The sequence below is a fragment of the Betta splendens genome, chromosome 4, assembly GCF_900634795.4.
Source record: "Betta splendens chromosome 4, fBetSpl5.4, whole genome shotgun sequence".
Classification (NCBI taxonomy): Eukaryota; Metazoa; Chordata; class Actinopteri; order Anabantiformes; family Osphronemidae; genus Betta; species Betta splendens.
In genome coordinates this window covers 1,072,310-1,089,482 of record NC_040884.2, presented here as the reverse complement: position 1 = coordinate 1,089,482, position 17,173 = coordinate 1,072,310, and the positions used below count along the sequence as shown (strand labels likewise).

Genomic DNA, 17,173 nt, shown 5'->3' with positions numbered 1-17,173 from the left:
TCCGCGCACCCGGGAGAAGCGGCATCGCAACCATTAAAGGCGCCTGAAACCTCCCGCAGAGACGCAGAGACAGCGGCGCATCCAGCTGATCGGGCCATTTGCAGCACCATTAGGGAGCTCGGTGCCGCAGAAGAAGTCTAACTGAGTGGATGAAGCCACTTTACTCATAATACGCAGAACTGTGGGGAAAATGAGTTTACACATAATTTACGACAGAGACCCCCTGCTGGCAGAGTGAGAAGAAAAGCAGCTTCTTCCCTTCAGGATGCTAGTTCCTCCCAGTACAAACACATTCTGAGTCCATCGGTCAAGGTTTTAGAAATCTGTGGCTCTGAACGAGGATGGAGGAGGAGGTTTAGCCCTTCATCATCCACGTCAGAAGTCGTCTGTGTGCGTCAATGTGAGCCTGTTTAAACTGTGTGTGTGTGTGTGTGTGTGTGTGTGTGCGCCACTCATTGAGCATCTCATCCTCCAGTCGTCTGTTCTCTGGGATCATCTTTCATACACGAGCTGCGTGAAAGTACAAGGCGAGAACTTGCTCTTAGGGCCTGAATCCCATAAAACCCACTAAGACGCATCTTTGCAGTGCAGCACTGAGGCCGTCATCATTTATCCTTCGACTTATGTGAATTCAGCAGCAGGAATCTTTGTCCAAAAAGCGCAGCCTAATGTAAAAAGCATGTTGTGGCACATAAAAAGGCGACAAAGGAGGTGAGTGAGAGAAAAAGATAAAACACAATCAGCTCGCAAGACACTGAGGTACATAAAAAAAAACCTTTATTATTGTTGTAAGGTACGATTGACAACAACATGCTTTTACCACAATAAAAAATAAAAAGATATTGCACTGGTTTCACTCTAACAGTGTTTTTATCCCAATATCTCTTTAACAGCCAAAGCTTCTTCCTCCTCCTCCTCATCGGCCTTTAATGACAAACAACACACAGCTTGGAAATACTGCCCTCGTCTGCAATAATCAAGTCAATAAAATCAGACACAAACACAAGCTCAACACATGAAACATCACCGATGCGTTGCCACCTCTTCATTCCCAGTCCTTTAAATCTATGTGCCTCAAAGACTGAGTCAGAGGTGGAAGTTCCTTAGTGACGGAACCACTTCACATCAACCGGACCAGCACCTTTTGGTGTCTGAGCCCAAACGGAGACAGAAGCCGCGTGGACAAACCTCCCAGGACCCATCTGATCAGTCTGTTATTGGGTGCAATTGGAAAATAAGAAATGTTCTGAACCTTTCATTAGTCCACGCAACAAAACAGGCCACGCTGGCTTCATATTCAATGACAGCAAGGAGTCAGAAAACGCTGGATCCGTCCAGAACACGGTCACTGCATTGGAACCAGTCCACACTCCACACGGGAGCAGTTGGGGAAGTGGCACCACTGGATCCGATGAAACCAGTGGATCTGTGTGGGCGGCAGCAGATCATCTGGTTACACACAAGCGCTACGGCTCAACAACCACTGCACAAAGTCAAGCAAACAAACGACAGTGTGTGTGAGCTTTGTCTGGAGCTACAGGAGCGTTTAGTCACTGATACACTATCTGCTTCATTATTACACGTTTCTTAGTGGTTCGTTTTAAAGGTACTCCTACTACATCTCATAAAAACCTCAACCAGTAACTACTAACGTGTACAACACTGACTCCAACCCTCTGGTGTGAACCTGCTGAGAATGTGACCATTAAAGCTAAATCCTGTGGTTTCTGGCTCTAGGTGGAGTTGAAAGAACAACTCTGCTTCTAGTGTGACTCTTCCAACAGGCCCCAGGACACATTGGACGGGCCGATCCACACAGCTTCTCACTCAGAATCGAAACACAAAGCTGCTCTGACGTGTGGATCAAGTGTTTTGGACTCGACCTGTGAAAGTCTGACTCATCACGGGCACCAGGTAAACGCCGGTCCACGTCCTCCACCGCAGCTCCAGTAACACGGAAACAATATGATCGGTATCCAGTTGGTCAGAGGAGCTCTGATTGTTACAGGCAACACGTTCCATTGTCAAGAAACAAACAATATGTAAACATTCAGCTCAAATGTGTCTGACAGTGACGCGAGTGGAGCCGGGAGTCCAGACACGAAGGGGGAGCGGCGTTTCTCCTGCAGAACCGGCAGAATGCAGCTACAATCACTAGCAGGTTTCCTCTTCCTTCTTAAATACACAAACGAGAGAAAGGTTTGTGCAAAGCCTGATGCCCCAAACAGACACACACAGGTCAGAATCCTGACACACGCACTCGAAGTATAAAACTGATGCACAACACACTTTAAATATTCTTGTATATGCTTGTATGTACAGACGGTAGAGAACCATGCTCAACGCTCTCCCTCACAAACAGCAAACTAACAAACAACACAGCAGGTTGGTCCACGGTTACAGGTGGTGGTTCAACCAGGGCGAGGCCAGCTTGGCAGCTGAGCAGGACAAACCAGTAGAGCCTGTTCTGGAGCCCCCTGCAGTCAGTGCTCAGGGAATATTTGTCCCTGGTGCCAGCAGCCGACATTTGGCCGAGCTGGTGCTGAGCGCACGGACTCCTCTTAAAGACGCTGAAATGCCTTTGAACCTAAGCTGCACTTTATTGCTGAGATGCTGAGACTCCGCTGGGCAGCAGCGTGGGTGAGAGTGGGGAGATGATCCGATCTGAGGAGTGAGCAAGTGTAGGCTCTGCTGAACAACAAGGCAAAGTTAATAAGGCAGCACAAAACAGCACAGAGTGCGAAGAGATACAGTAGATGTGGGAGTTGAAACCTCCAAGCACTGACCACTGAACTAGAAAGAGAAAGGGCTGCAGGGAACCACGGCGACCGCGGTGTCTGCTCTCGCCTTGAGTCCCTTAGAGTGAAGCTACTAATACTGTATCCTGTTCCCCTCAAACATGCAGAGTAAGTGTGATCTGTACAGTTTGTTCTGCTCCATGTCCATTTGCTGCTACGTTGTCTTGCTGGTTGCTTTGTCGTGTTGGGAGTTGGAGGAGTTGGAGGAGGCGGAGGAGGCGGAGGCTCCGAAGGCGGCGTCGCTGGCAGGTGCTGCCTGGACTTCGGACCTTCTGCGCTGCGGTTCGGCGTTCGGAGCGCGACCCGCTGCTGGTCGCTGGACAGGCGCTGGCGGGGCAGAACCCTCCCTGCCTGCAGGACTCGGCACCGGCTCCTCCCGGGCGTCTTTGCAGGACGGCGCTGCTGAGCCCACACAGTCTTTCTGGGCTGAAGACTTGGTCGACCTCTGGGAAACACTCTGCGAGTCCCCGCGCTCAGGCTTCTGCCTGGTGGGCGACAGGTGGGACAATGAGAGCGGGTCCTGATGGACCTCTGGGGTTCCACCTCTAGATGGTCTCTGCTCCTTCACGCTCTTGTCTGCAGCAGTGCTGAGTTTGACGGGTCCCAGAACGCTTCTAGCTACGGTTGCAAGCTGAGACACCACTCTGTCCACCCCGCTCTCAAACGGCAGAACCGGGGAGCTGGAGGCTGGCGGAGACGAAGCAGCCTGCCCGGCGGCGGCGGCGGCGGCACAGAGCCTCCGGTTATCGGCCTCCTTCTTCTCCTTGGGGATGCCTGGAGAGGAGCAGGAGGAGCGGGGGGGCTCCCGGCTGTCAGCAGAACTTGCAGTGCTGACTGTGGGGGGGGTGGAGGTTCTGGGGCTGTCCAGGGTGTGATCTGGTCCAGTCTTTCCCGCGAGGCTCTTTGAGTCCCCTGGAGGAGTTGGCTTAAGGAAGGTGTCTTTGCTGACTGAGATGAATGCACTGCCTGGAGTGGAGAAGGAAAGGGGACCCTGAGTGGGTTTGGTGGTACCGCTTGGCTCCAGAACCTTCCGTTCTTGCCTTGTATCTTCTGCTGAGGAGCTGGAGCTCCCGTCTTTTGCTCCTGGAGCAGAGGAGCTGTGTGCAGACTTGCTTTCTGTGACAGAGGGGGAGGGCCGGCCTATCTGTGTGGAGCCCGTGTGGCTAAATGTGGCATGGGGGGTGCACGGGGAGAGGCAGAGGGACGGCAGGGTTCCTCCAGGGCCGGTTCTCACAGTGGTGGGCCTCAGCAGTGGGGGCGGGGTGAAAGTGGCCCCCCTGCGTCCGTCCTGGCTGTCCTCCGAGCCCTCGTCTGTCTCGTCCTCCGACGAATCCACCTCGTGGATGGCATCTTGCTTCTGCAGCGACTCCCTGCGCTCGGCTCGGTCCTGCCGGATGGCAGACAGTTTGTCCTTCAGCTTGCTCTTCCCAGGAGCCAGACCCAGAGCGCCGGACACCGTGCCGAGGGCTCCGTCCCCTTCCTGGCGCCCCAGCTTCCTGGATGAGGAGGGGTGTTTCTGCAGGCTGCCCTTCTCCACGCCGCGTCCTCCTGAGGACGGCAGACCCTCGCTGGCTGCCTCCTGCGGTCAGAGAGGAGTAAGAATAAGACGTGTCCTCATGAAACCGTCCTGTGGGCTACTGTTGTTGGGCGGCTCTTACCTGAAGGCTCTGCAGACTCGGTTCCCTCTGCAGAATCTTCTCTTTAAACTCCGAGTGTGAGATGTCCAGACTGTGTTTCCGACTTCCTACGGCTGCACCGGCTGCGGCTGCGGCCCCAGAAGAGGACGAGGGGGAGCTCGAGAGGGAAGCGGCCAGCTTCTCAGCAGACTGCACCCGTTTGAGGAGCGGTGAGCGAGGAGGCTCCGCACTCTTGGGTCTGGACATCTGCCTCACCAGGGGAGGGGAGGAGTGGAGCTTGACGGGGAAGGACTGGCCCACAGCGTGGCTGGGCAGCGGCGAGGGAGAGCGCTGAGGGGAGCTGCTCTGAGGGGTGGGGGACGGCGTGCGGGCCAGAGGGGAGAGGGGGATGTTGCCGGCAGACTTGCGCCGTGGTGAGCGGTACTGGCGCTGCAGCTTCGGGGCGAGGCCGTGCAGCGAGCTGGGCCGGATGTGGCCTGAGCTGGCGGGGGAGTTGGGGACGCTGGAGCTGGGGGAGCTGCTCTGAGATGAGTTTCCACCCACTGAGGGGCAGATGGAGGTGGTTACAGACAGTACATAGACCTGCCTCACAGTTTGCTGCTGGGGTAAATGTTGCTCTGTCTCACCGGAGTGGGCGGAGTCTGGAATGGACCTGTAGCCCTGTGTTGGGCTCCGTGGTGAAAGGTTGTGTGTCGGCGAGCCGGGTCCACTCTCCCCAGAGGACAGAGAGCGGTTCAGAGACGACAGACTGCGGCTGGTGTGGAGGAGAGACGCCTGCTTGGTGATCTTCCTGAACAGAGATGTTCTCTTCTTGCTGCAAGGGAAAAAATGACAGAAAGACACCTTGAGACACACGGAGATGCCGGCAGACACACGCAGATACACACAGACGCCTGCAGGCAGACGCCCAAAGACAGACACAAACACACACACCCACGGACAGAGACACACACAGATGCCCACAGACAGACGCCTAAAGACACACACAGACGCCTGCAGACAGAGATGCAGACGCCCGCAGACAGACAGACAGACAGACAGACAGACAGACAGACAGACAGACAGACAGACAGACAGCCCGTGAAGAGAGATGCAGACACACACAGACGCCCGCAGACACACACAGAGAACACACAGACGGCCACAGACAGACACACACACACAGATGCCCACAGACAGACGCCTAAAGACACACACAGACGCCTGCAGACAGACAGACAGAGACGCCCGTGAACAGAGATGCAGACACACACAAACAACACACAGACGGCCACAGATACACACAGACGCCTGCAGGCAGACACACACACACGCCCACGGACAGAGATGCAGACGCCCGCAGACAGAGACACACACAGGCGCCCGCAGACAGACACACAGACAGATGCCCACATACAAACACAGACGCCCGCAGACAGAGATGCAGACGCCCGCACAGACACACACACAGAGGCCCGCAGACAGACACACACGCCCATGAACAGAGATGCAGAGGCCTGCAGACAGAGATGCAGACACACACAGACGCCGCAGACACACACGCAGACGTCTGCAGACAGAGATGCAGACGCGCACAGACGCCCGCAGACACACACAGACGCCCGCTGACAGAGACACAGACGCCCGCCTTGGCTTGTGTCCCACCTGTCTTGTCCCTCCTTGGTCTTGGTCTTCTTGTTGCGTCGCGCCATCTTGGACTTGTTGCTGGTTTTCCGTGCAGGGCCAACTTTGATGGATGTGTTCTCAAATGGGGTGGCAGAGATGGAGACTTTGGCGCCGCTCTGATGCATGAAACACAGAATCAGACATGGCTCATGGGAGGAGATGTCAGCTGTGTGGTCGTTCACTTAACTCAGTGTTTGCTCTGACCTACCTTCAGTATGAGCTCCACCACCTCGGTGTGGACCAGACCGTGGACCGGCTCCCCGTTGACATGAGTGATCAGGTCTCCCTCCCTCAGCCCTGCCTCATGAGCGGGACCCCCCCCCTCCACATGCTGGGAAGAGGAGGAGACAAGTCAAACTAGGACAGTTACTGTTTACTGCCATCCTCTATTATTAACAAGAAGAATCCCACCAAAGAGTAGTGAAATCTGTGTCCAGCTGGGTCACTGCATGTTGTTGGCGTGTTCCCTTACCCAGACCATGTGCTGCACCGTGTAGATGTCGGAGTCGCCTATGTATACGCGGATGGCTCTGAGAGTGAAGCCATACTTCTTTCCCGCTCGGTGAATAACGATAGCAGGTTTGATGCTGCTCACGGCTGGGGACAGGTCCCGGCTCGGGGAGGAGTCTCGCGACGAGGGATTAGACGACAGTGAGTGAGGCGACATGGGGCTGGCCAGTGGGGAGGCTCCATGGTGGTCTGATGAGGGACACACACATCCTTTAGTTCTACCACAGGCTACTGACTAAACATGAGTGAACCTGGAGGTGGGCAGGCTGAGCACTGACCCGAGGGGATCATCAGGGACAGGGTGGTGGCCGAGGCCGACTTGATGACCTTGTTGACTGGTCTGGAGCTCGGCATCGCAACGTGCTTGTCTGTCTCTCCTGACAGCAGGCGGTGACGAGCCCTGCGAGCGGCAAGGTCACTGATTGCCTTCGGAGTGGATGGAGATTCGTTCCCTGAACCTTTAGCAGATCCGACCGTGCCACCGCTGCCATTACCGCGGTCACACACGTCTCCAGAGCTGCCGGCTGCATCAACGGAGGATGAGAAGAGTAAACTTCTCTACATACATGTTGTTGCAATGAACCACAAAACATATAATATCACAGAACAACAAGACTTTAACAGGTCTCAGGAATCCAGGTGAGTTCATCTAGAAGCTGAGTCATAGCAAACAGTCTTTACTCCAGTTGCTATGACTCAGCTTCCAGATCTATTGTTGCCGCTGCTACTGACGTGTGAGCGTGGCCTTGCTCTGCTGGCTGGAGGTGGAGCTCGGGGTGGTGGGGGACTCGTCCAGCTTCAGCTCCCTCTCCACAGGGATCTCTGGGATGGCAAGGGGGAGCTCGTCACCCCGCGGACCCCTAACGGCACCCTGCAGGCTGGGACTCTTACGGCTTCCAGGCAATCCTAACAGATAAACCACAGAAAAACTGAGTTTGGTTGGTGGGCGAGAGGCCAACACCAATGGATGGAGGAGGCGCCGTCCTTCACCTTGGCCTCCTTCCTCTTCAGAAGAGATGGCAAAGCGAGGCATCTCAATAATGGCAGAGCAGCAGCGCCTCCGGACAGTGAGGGGGGGGCTGGAGTCGCTCTCTGTGTGGGACGACTCTGACACCGACAGACGCTTCCTCAGTCTGGAGGGAGGAAGGTCAGGAAGGCTCAGGTATAGCCATCCTTTATCTTACAGAGCATATGATAAATAATCCAGGTTAAACTCACATCTCTGGAGATCCCACCAGCCACGATCGATCCCTGGACTTCAGGCCGCTCAGGCTGTCGATGCGATCTCCTCCCTCCTCACTGAAGCTGCGTTTGGTGGGAGGAGGAGTCCGCTTTTCCTCGTGTAGCGACAGACGCTCCATGCTGCTGTACACCTGCACACAACAATGAGATTATCCTTCAAGCTACAACACATTACAGGCTTTAAATATATATGCAGCAGGGTGAACCTTGCTGAAGCGAGGCGAGCAGGAGGAGAACTGTCGAATCTCCACATGTTCGTCGTCGTTGGTGTCGTCTTCCTCCTCTGAATCCACGTGGTGGTACCGATCCGAACGAGCTGCGTGACAGAGTCATTAGTTCGTATGGCCTTTACAGTTGAGATAAGCAGAACCAGATGAAGACATACTGTCGAAGTAGCTGGTGTCGTCCTCGGACTCCAGCTGGGGGATGAACTCAGCCTTCTGCCTCAGCAGGCTGTTCCAGTCCAGCTCTGTGAAGAACGAGTGCTGCTTCACCTCATAGGCACTTCCTGTGGACAAGACAGAAAAACAGAGTAAAAACCATCAGACAGAGTCCGACCTGACTACGTTGGGCCCGACATGCACCAAAGCGGTGTGTTACCGGTGCCCAGTCGCTCCAGAGGGTTCTGTCTCAGCAGCTTGGAGATGAGGTCTTGAGCCTCCTGGGGCAGAGCCTCATCCTCCTCCGGCCACATGATCTCATCTAATAGAAGACAGAGCAGACACTGATGCTATTGATCGGTGAGGATGAGCAACTGTTCACAGACAGAAATGATCAACAAAGTCTGATTATTGGCCACTAACAGTTAAAAACAGAGACTCGACTCAAACAACAGAAACTAGTCCTGTTAGTTTCTGTTATTTGACCATTTTTAGACTCAGATTTCAGAGTGAGACAGTTTCTCCTCCTCGACAAAGATGCTGCGTAGCACAGAACACTTTCAGTTCATCATCGATACAGAGACGGACTCAGTCATAAAAGAGACAACAGGGATCGATAGAGTTTTATGATCATCGACGTGTCCAAACATCAAAGAGACATTGAAGGAGAAAAGAACCAGATGGGAAAAAAAGAATCAATTTTATTCCCTGTGAGCTGAGTCTGTGCTTCTCTGCTGTAGGGAAACAGCTTCTTATCATCAGGTCTCCTCCTGAAGCCCTGAAACTCGCCCATTAAACATTCACCATCTTTATCAAGGAACAGGAACTACACAACATCCATCTTTAAGTATTTGTGCCTCAAAAGAAAGTAAAGTTGCAGCTGCTTCTGTCTGACATGTGTTCAGTGCTACACTAAAGGTGTGTTTGCTGATCTCATCACTGCACTCTGTGAAACCTGAGGCCGGTTCCGTCCCAGCTGCAAATCTTCTCCTGAACTCACCACTGATCACCTGCCCAAACAGCTCCTCTGGTGTGTCTCCGAAGAAGGGAGCGCAGCCCACCAGGAACTCGTACAGGATGACCCCCATGGCCCACCAGTCCACCGGCTTCCCGTAGCCCTGGCGCAGGATCACCTCTGGGGCGATGTACTCGGGAGTCCCACACACCTGAGGAGGCAGCGCTCAGTCAACGCACGCGGCGGTTTGGACAGCTGGGAACAGCAGGAGCAGGAGGAGGTGGCAGTTACCTGTTTATCCAGGAACTCTCTGGTGTCTTTCTCTATGTGTCCTTCATACAGGTTGGTCGTCAAACTCATCAGACCGATCTTTGAGAGGCCAAAGTCCGTCAGCTTAATGTGCCCCATAGAAGTGATGAGAAGACTGGAGAAGAAAACACCATTTAGGAAGCAGCCAGTGATCAAGCATCTTAAACATGGTGTGTTTAAACTCTTACTTGTCTGGTTTGAGGTCTCTGTGCACGATGCCGTAGTTGTGCAGATACTCCAGCGCGAGGACAGTCTCTGCAAAGTACATCCGAGCCATGTCGACCGGCAGAGCGCCGATGTTCTTCAGCAGCGTGGCGCAGTCTCCACCTACGGAGGATCCACAACCGCCTGAGCTCAGCTGCCAACCCCAGCGCCGCAACAAAGACGCTTGACGCATCCACGCATCAGGCCTTACCCTCCACGTACTCCATCACCATGCAGAGGTGCCTCCTGGTCTCGAAGGAGCAGAACATGGAGACCACGAACGGGTTCTCAGCAAACGTCAAGATGTCTCGTTCCACAAAGGCCTGCTGGATCTGGTTCCTCAGAATCAGGTTCTGTTTGTTGATCTTTTTCATGGCGAAGCGCTGCCGAGACTCTTTGTGACGCACCAGAAACACAGCACTGCAACAAACAAGAGTATTTCATGGTTCTTTGACTTTAAAAGCTCAGCGATAGGACAAATGCCGGCTGCATACCCGTAGGCGCCGTTACTGATCAGCTTGATGTTTTCAAAGTCTTCTTCCCGAGGGGTTTTGGTTTTAGTCTGAGGCGGTGGTCCTGGGACTGTAGTTCCTTGGCTCTGTGAAACAAACAGCAAGAACACAACATATCAATCAAATTTAACTTTTAAGTTTTTAGAATGTCCCAGCTGGTGTCATCAGTTCCCACATACGTCCACGGAGTCGTCTGTCTCGGGCGTCTCTGGGTTCCCACTGTCATAGCTGCTCAGCTGGGCCATTTCTATAAAGACACACGTGTATTGTTATCCAGCTGAACCGGACCATGACGACGGCTGATACTAATGTCTGAGGTGAGACGCACCCTCCAGGGGGTCCCGGGTGAGGCCCAGCTGGCTGATGATGTATCTGGGGATGTCGCACTTGATGCCCTGGCCCTCCTTGGCATGGCCCTCAGCTGCTTCCAACAAGTGGTAGAACTCCTCAGGGTCAAACTCCTGCAGAGGAAGAAGAAGGATGAGAGAAGGATTGGTCAATCATAAAACAGAGCAGTCAATGGGAAACAGCAGAAATGTGCGATACAGGGGACAGAGGGAGGATGAATGATGAGGGTTGACTTTTCATTTTAGCTGCTGGACTGAAAACATTCTGCTGCATAATAGATCTGTGCAGTGTTGGCAACAACGGATCTACACTAGTCACCAGGAGCAATGTGTGTCAGACTATGGGTTTATGACGGACAGACTCTGATTTGATCCTTTGTCTCGTTCTTCACCACCTCACAGGCCAACGACGCGCGTCGAACACGTCCCCCTCGCTTCCACCCCAGTGCTTCCATTTGTGAGAACCCATCCTGTACGGTGCCACAGCGTCTGCTGCATGTGATTAGTCAAAGCTGCGAGTGTGAGCACCACGACAGCCTCCCTCCTGTCCTCCCCCGCCTCCCCCTCCAATCATCCCCGTCTCCTACTCAGCTCTCCTGCTGTCTTTGTCTGTTCGTCCCCAGGTTTCACCTGAGCTGTCTGTGGAGGACGATGCCAGAAGTGTCTGTAGCACCGCGCTGCTAGTGTGGAACATTAAAGCGATTGCTCACTGGGTTCACAAATGAAGTGCTGTAGTTAGATGGTTTCACACTGAGGAGCAGGAAGCTTTAAATAGTTTATTAACCTCGCGCGGATTCAGCTGCCATGATATTAAAGACATCTAGTTAATCATGCTCATTTTTTTTTTTTTGTCTACTCACTGCAGCAGCATGAGAGTTAAACCACTGGTCTGTCTGTGCTAGTAAGTAATAAATAATAATAACCCTGTTATTGTTGTATCATTAGGTTTGTGGTGGTTTTCTGTGGTTTATCTGCTCTTTTTCTTTGGTTTTATTACACAATATGACACCAATAGGTTTTTTTCATCTGCTGTTGTAACTAGAAGTTGGCAGCGTGGAGCCTTTTAACGCTTTTAATGTGGCGTGTATGTAGAATGTAAATACATTATGTGGTACAGTGTGAAACATAACACAGTAAAACCACTCTCCTCCCCCTTCTACATGATCTTGTCCCAATCAGGTTTCCAATCAGCTTTTATAGGAAAGCTAAACGCAGAGCAAAGCCACACTGCGCTACGCTCACGTTACATGTAGTGTTTTTTTATTATTGAGAACGTGTGAAGGCGAAGAAAGGCTTCAGTCATACTAAATGATAGAGTCAAGAATAAAATCAATATATTCAAATTAAATGCGTGCGTTGTTACCAGACACTCCAGCAGACGGGCCGGGCGGGCGATGATGATCATCAGCTTCTTGACGAGCTGCGTGACAAAGGTAACCTCCACGCTCTCCGAGCGTTCGTGAGCCTGAGGAACAACAGAACAATGGGAGCAGAGTCAGTGACTGTAGCAGCATCTGGGAGAGGAGAATCATTCACATGACCTTGAAGCATCTCACACCGTGTCGGTCCTTCACAAACGAGGCTGAAGGTGCAGTTTGAGGACGGCTGTGCTTCCTTCAGCATCACCAGAGAGCTAATCTAAATCACAACGACCTCAGCCCTGCTCCCTGATACCCAGCGTGAAATGTCTGTCAGTGTGGAGACAGAGCAATTTACCCAGCAACCTGCTGTAACTGACTGGAGACGCATCCAGGAGAGAAATGGGGTGGAAGTCAGGAATGCAGGTGTGTGCAGCAATTACAAATGAGCCAGGTTAAAACAGGACTCGTTCTCAGGAGAGGGAGTGTGTCTGGATGCAGCATGTACAGTATGTGTTTGGAATGTGGCCGCTTGGTCCCCACCGGACCAGCGTCTGGCTGTGGTGACCCCCCAATATTCATAGCTGTGATTAAAGCTGCAGGGGGTCCAGGCTGCGTCTGTATAAACGTGACAACAACGTTAATGAACCCGCCTCCGTGTGGCTAAAATGTCCTCGACGTGATAGACACAAACGACAGACGGGCAGAAATAATATTTTAACAGCTAATTTAACACGTCGCAGACTCAGTGGCATCTCCTGAGCCACGTCAACATATTTTTACTGTGTCGTTTGACTTAGCTTCTTTTAAAAAGTGTTATTTTCGTTATTAAACCAATATTGCTGTGGTGTTTCGAGCGAGCGTCGGTGGCAGCTGCTGGTATCAGTGTGTGAGTGTGAGAGTGAATGGGTGAATGAGAAGCAGTGTAAAGCCCTTTGGATCCCGGAAGGGTGTTTAAATGTGCTATATAAGTTCGGACCATTTACTATTTAGCATAGGCCACATTCTAATGTTAATGAAGCTGATTTTATCTGGGCTTTGTAACATCCATCTTTCCTGCTCTGCCTCTGAAGATGCAGCAGCTTCAGCGTGTGTGCTGCTTCAAGAGATTCAGATGTTGGAGACAAATACTGAAGCAGATGGAAACTACAGGGGAAAACTGGAGGCAAATATAATTAAAATAAGCATGGCTGAACTCATTACATTTTTCATTACCAATTCATCAGTTAATGTGGTTTTTAATTAACAATGTGTCAGAAAATCAGGGCCCACGTCTCCTTCAGGTCTCAAGGATCTTCATCAAAACCAAAACGAGTTTGAGGAAAAACATTAGAAAATCTGAGAAGCACTGCAGCGTGTCCTTAGCAGATATTTAATACCATGGAAGGAATCATTCAGTTCCCGTTAAACATGACATTCACAGGACACATGTGAGGCATTCCCCCTGAAAGCTACCACGAGTGATGTCCACATGAAGGTAAATACAACCCAGATGTTCGCAGCTGTATCTGAGCCATGATTGACAGGTTGGGGATGAGAGGAGACGGTCTGCCCTCAGTGACAGATCTCCAGAGCTGAGTTAGCACTCGGCTCTAGGTGACCCCCAGGAGTCCACTGGGGCCTTCCAGGGCTCCCTGGCCTGGATGCAGGTTGCCATGGAGACCGCCTTTCAGGTCACTAAGGACCTGTGACAGGGATGGATGAGAGTGGTGAAGCAGTGGAGGTGAAGAGAGGCCCAGAGAAGGGTCAAGGTGGACGGGAGATAAAAGACGAGAAGTAGAGGAGGACGGGGGGAGGCGGAGGGAGAGGGAGAGGCCTCCTGTGAGCTCTGTAATGGGGTCGTGACCAGGGAGGGGAAGGAACGGATGGATGAATAAAGGAACGGATAAACAAGTGGCACAAGGGCAGAGGAGCAGACATGTCACGACCAGACAGCGAGTTGATCAACTAGTTAAATATCCTGGAAACAGGGGACCAAGAGAATTAACAAGAGACCGAGGAGACGATAAGGTCTGAAAAACCAAAAGACAACGACAAAAAACTAAACCAAAGCTCAGGTACACGCCATTAGAAGTTCAGTTCACATCACACTGGAACAGCTGGTGATAATTAGGATTACGATGTATGTATGTGTTCAATTATTGCAACAAATTACTTTCACTTTTTACAGGTAGTTTTTTCTACATCGAAGGCTGATTTATCAAATATTGTACAGCATTTAGCGAATGCAAGTGGCCGACGACTCACCGAATTAACAGGTGACTGAAAACCAGCATTCGACCAATAAAAAAATAAATAATGAATGTGTTTGTCACAACAGATTTAAAGGGAACAGACCACACAAGCAGGTTATGACCACAAAGTGAAACCCTCAGAGAAGCTCACACAGCTTCGTCTGCAGCTTCTTATTCAGCTGTGAACCACAGCAGCTGCGTCTCCTCTCCGTTTCATGCTCACCGTGTAATCAAGGACTGGATCGAAACAAAATACTCAACTGCATAGCCCGAATGCACCTCCTCCTCCCAGCTGTGAGTGAACACCTTCCACTCGCTCCTCCTCATCACCTCCTCCAGCACCTCCTCCTCCAGCCTCCTCTGCCACGACACGCGAGACATGTCTCTTCACGGGAGCAAACAAAAACAAAGGGTTTCCAGAACCGGCGCTGGGACCGGGCCGGCTCACGCCTCCATCCACCTGCTCACGGCCTCAGCCTCTCCTCTGCAGGTCGGCTCCACCTGCTGCCGCACTTGGCTGCGAGCCCAAAAAAGCAATGACCCCAGCGGCGCCTAAGTGGTGATGTCATCATCCACCCGCATTGCAGCGCTGGCATCCGAAGCTGTTCCAGATGTGTTTAGGTTCCTCACGCCCTCCAAAAGCATTTGAACAGGCTGCATGCACACACATCCAGCTCCGCCTCCAGGAGCCCACAGCCAATCAGCAGCGGAGGAAAGCTCCTGAATTCCCGCCCCCCCAAACGCTCAACGCACCTCTTTCACCCCTCCTGCTCGTCTGGGAGAGTCATCTGTCAGCCCCCAGTGACTGCTGATGTGTGAAATTAAAATAGAGGAGGATGCGAGTGTGCGTGCGTGCGTGTGTGTGTGTGTGTGTGTGTGTGAGATACAGAGACTGTGTGTGTCCCAGTAGAACAGAGGGTCAATACGAGGCCAGTGGGAGCCATAATGTTGCCCCCAGGCACCGCAAAACTGAGCTAATAGAGATGTCACCACGGACACATGTAAATATGCTCCTAGTGAGCAGCAGGTGTGTGTGCGTGTGTGTGTGTGTGCGTGTGTGTGTGTGTGTGCGTGTGTGCGTGTGTGCGTGTGCGTGTGTGCGTGTGTGCGTGTGTGCGTGCGTGCGTGCGTGCGCGTGCGCATTGGAGGGCCAGTCTTTGTCTTCACATGACATCACAGAGCAGCTGGAGCCGTGAACCAGTGAAGGACTGCGTCACGCTGTGCGTTGTTCCAGGCTAAGCTGAGCGTGACGGGGAAAGCGGCGCCGTTAGAAAGTCATTGTCGCATCAGACTACAGCTAAAGAGAGGGATGTTAACCTGCTGGAATCCGGATAAACTTCCAGCAGTTCTTGTATTCTTTGGGTCCTCAGGGCAGAATAACAATAACCATAAATAATAAGACTACTGTAAGTTGCTGAATCTGTTGTTTGTCACATCCGACCTAAAGAGGTAATGAAAGTGAGGCCTACTTTAATTAACTCTCCTATGTTGGTACGGCACAAACAAATCGCTGTCTGAGACAAAACCAGTCTTACTGGCAGCAGTTAACACGTTCATCTCATCTGCTATGAAGCAGGAAACAGCGGACAGACACAGGTCTTAAGGTAAGAGCTGCCTTCTGCAGGACGGACTTACATCTTGCAGCAGCTTCTCCAGGTTCTCCTGGAGCTCGTAGAAGTAGCGGGAGGTGATGAGGCCCTCTCTGCTTTTCTCCAGGCAGTCTCTGGACAGCTCTATCAGCTGATGGTAGATGAAGCTCAGGACCCCGTCGGCCAGCGGGCAAACCTTCTCCGGGGCCGAGGAGGAGAGCAGCTCAGCCAGTCGCTCCTCCATCTGAGCCGTGGCCTGAGGGAATGGGGAGGGAGGGAGGCGGTTAGGAGGGGGGGGCGCATGAGTCATCCAAAAAAAGACGAGGGGGAAACCACATTCAGAGCGTGGGCATCAGCTCAGGATCAATCAGCTCTCAGTTCAAAACCATGCAAACTCAGGTCTGCAGCCACAGCACCTGAGCTCTAACAGAGAACCTCATCACGGGTTCAACAAAGGCAAAGCTTTGTCTCACATTACTTTATGGTGTGTGAACGAACCTTGGGGAACCTCTCCTTGTACACATGGTTCATCATCACAATCTCGTGGTCGAAGGCGATGGGCGAGCGGCCGGGGCTGAAACAACAGGAACAGTCAGAGCAGCGCAGATGAAACAACACTGGACCAGGTGCCTGTTTAAAGCTACACCAACACCAGCTCAACAGACTGGATGTGACAGACACAGGACATTGGTCACGCACACCAACTGGACCTTGGGGGTCTTCATGCGGAAAGGACTCGCACGGCTGCACTCAGAGCAGCACAAAGGTAAGGTCTCTGTTCAGAGGTGGACTGATGCTGGACAGTGAGTGTAATAACGCAGCGGTTCTCTGGCGGTTCAAAGCCTGAGAGACTGACAGTGATGTCTCCAACACTATATAAATCCACCTCCTCTCTGCGGACTCCATCGTCCACCTCCTGGGACTCATCTCTTATTCCATCATAAATGCCCTCCCCACCCCCTGGACCTCAACCTCTCTACAGGAGGACAGCACAGCAGCAGCAGCAGCCTCGACCTTTCTGTCTCATTTCCAGGAGAAAAGGCAGTGATGACAGTTGATAGGCAGCGAGCCGTGGCAGAAAAACTGAATCCCAAGCAATTTGGAGCCTGTTGTATAATTCAGTGTATAAATAATGCAGCTATTGGGAACATTTAAAAACAACACATTCATGTTAATAAATGTGTCATATCAACATAAACAATCACTTCCATAAACAGCATTTAATGTCATTACTGGGTTTAAGATAGGGATTGCCCTTTACCACAACTGACCAGCAGACAGACGGACTCCTGACTTTATGAGGTTCAAACACTGATTAATATTTAAACTCAGCAAAGTTCACCAAATAAATAAAGTACTATAATACACAAAGCAAGGAAAAGAAAAAAGGCACAAAACAGCAGATAAATGAGGTAATAGAAATATGAATTGTG

The 17,173-nt window shown here is 51.9% G+C and overlaps 1 protein-coding gene across 10 annotated transcripts in view; it reads right to left on the bottom strand.

The window, feature by feature from the left end:
- Window positions 1–760: 760 nt before the first annotated feature.
- mast2 (microtubule associated serine/threonine kinase 2) overlaps window positions 761–17,173 on the bottom strand; it is a 79,435-nt gene continuing 63,022 nt past the window's right edge. For all 10 annotated transcript variants that reach the window (XM_029147415.3, XM_029147416.3, XM_029147417.3 and 7 more), the window contains 23 exons: window positions 16,239–16,314; window positions 15,787–15,996; window positions 11,923–12,024; window positions 10,541–10,673; window positions 10,392–10,459; window positions 10,195–10,298; window positions 9,912–10,120; window positions 9,685–9,823; window positions 9,479–9,611; window positions 9,233–9,398; window positions 8,453–8,554; window positions 8,238–8,360; window positions 8,059–8,168; window positions 7,829–7,983; window positions 7,601–7,743; window positions 7,343–7,516; window positions 6,889–7,134; window positions 6,573–6,799; window positions 6,309–6,431; window positions 6,080–6,216; window positions 5,062–5,249; window positions 4,457–4,977; window positions 761–4,377 (listed from right to left, as the gene is read on the bottom strand). In XM_029147415.3, the coding sequence (XP_029003248.1) occupies window positions 2,953–4,377; window positions 4,457–4,977; window positions 5,062–5,249; window positions 6,080–6,216; window positions 6,309–6,431; window positions 6,573–6,799; window positions 6,889–7,134; window positions 7,343–7,516; window positions 7,601–7,743; window positions 7,829–7,983; window positions 8,059–8,168; window positions 8,238–8,360; window positions 8,453–8,554; window positions 9,233–9,398; window positions 9,479–9,611; window positions 9,685–9,823; window positions 9,912–10,120; window positions 10,195–10,298; window positions 10,392–10,459; window positions 10,541–10,673; window positions 11,923–12,024; window positions 15,787–15,996; window positions 16,239–16,314 (5,014 nt within the window). In that variant the 3' untranslated portion in view covers window positions 761–2,952. The remainder of the gene's footprint in view (window positions 4,378–4,456; window positions 4,978–5,061; window positions 5,250–6,079; window positions 6,217–6,308; window positions 6,432–6,572; window positions 6,800–6,888; window positions 7,135–7,342; window positions 7,517–7,600; window positions 7,744–7,828; window positions 7,984–8,058; window positions 8,169–8,237; window positions 8,361–8,452; window positions 8,555–9,232; window positions 9,399–9,478; window positions 9,612–9,684; window positions 9,824–9,911; window positions 10,121–10,194; window positions 10,299–10,391; window positions 10,460–10,540; window positions 10,674–11,922; window positions 12,025–15,786; window positions 15,997–16,238; window positions 16,315–17,173) is intronic.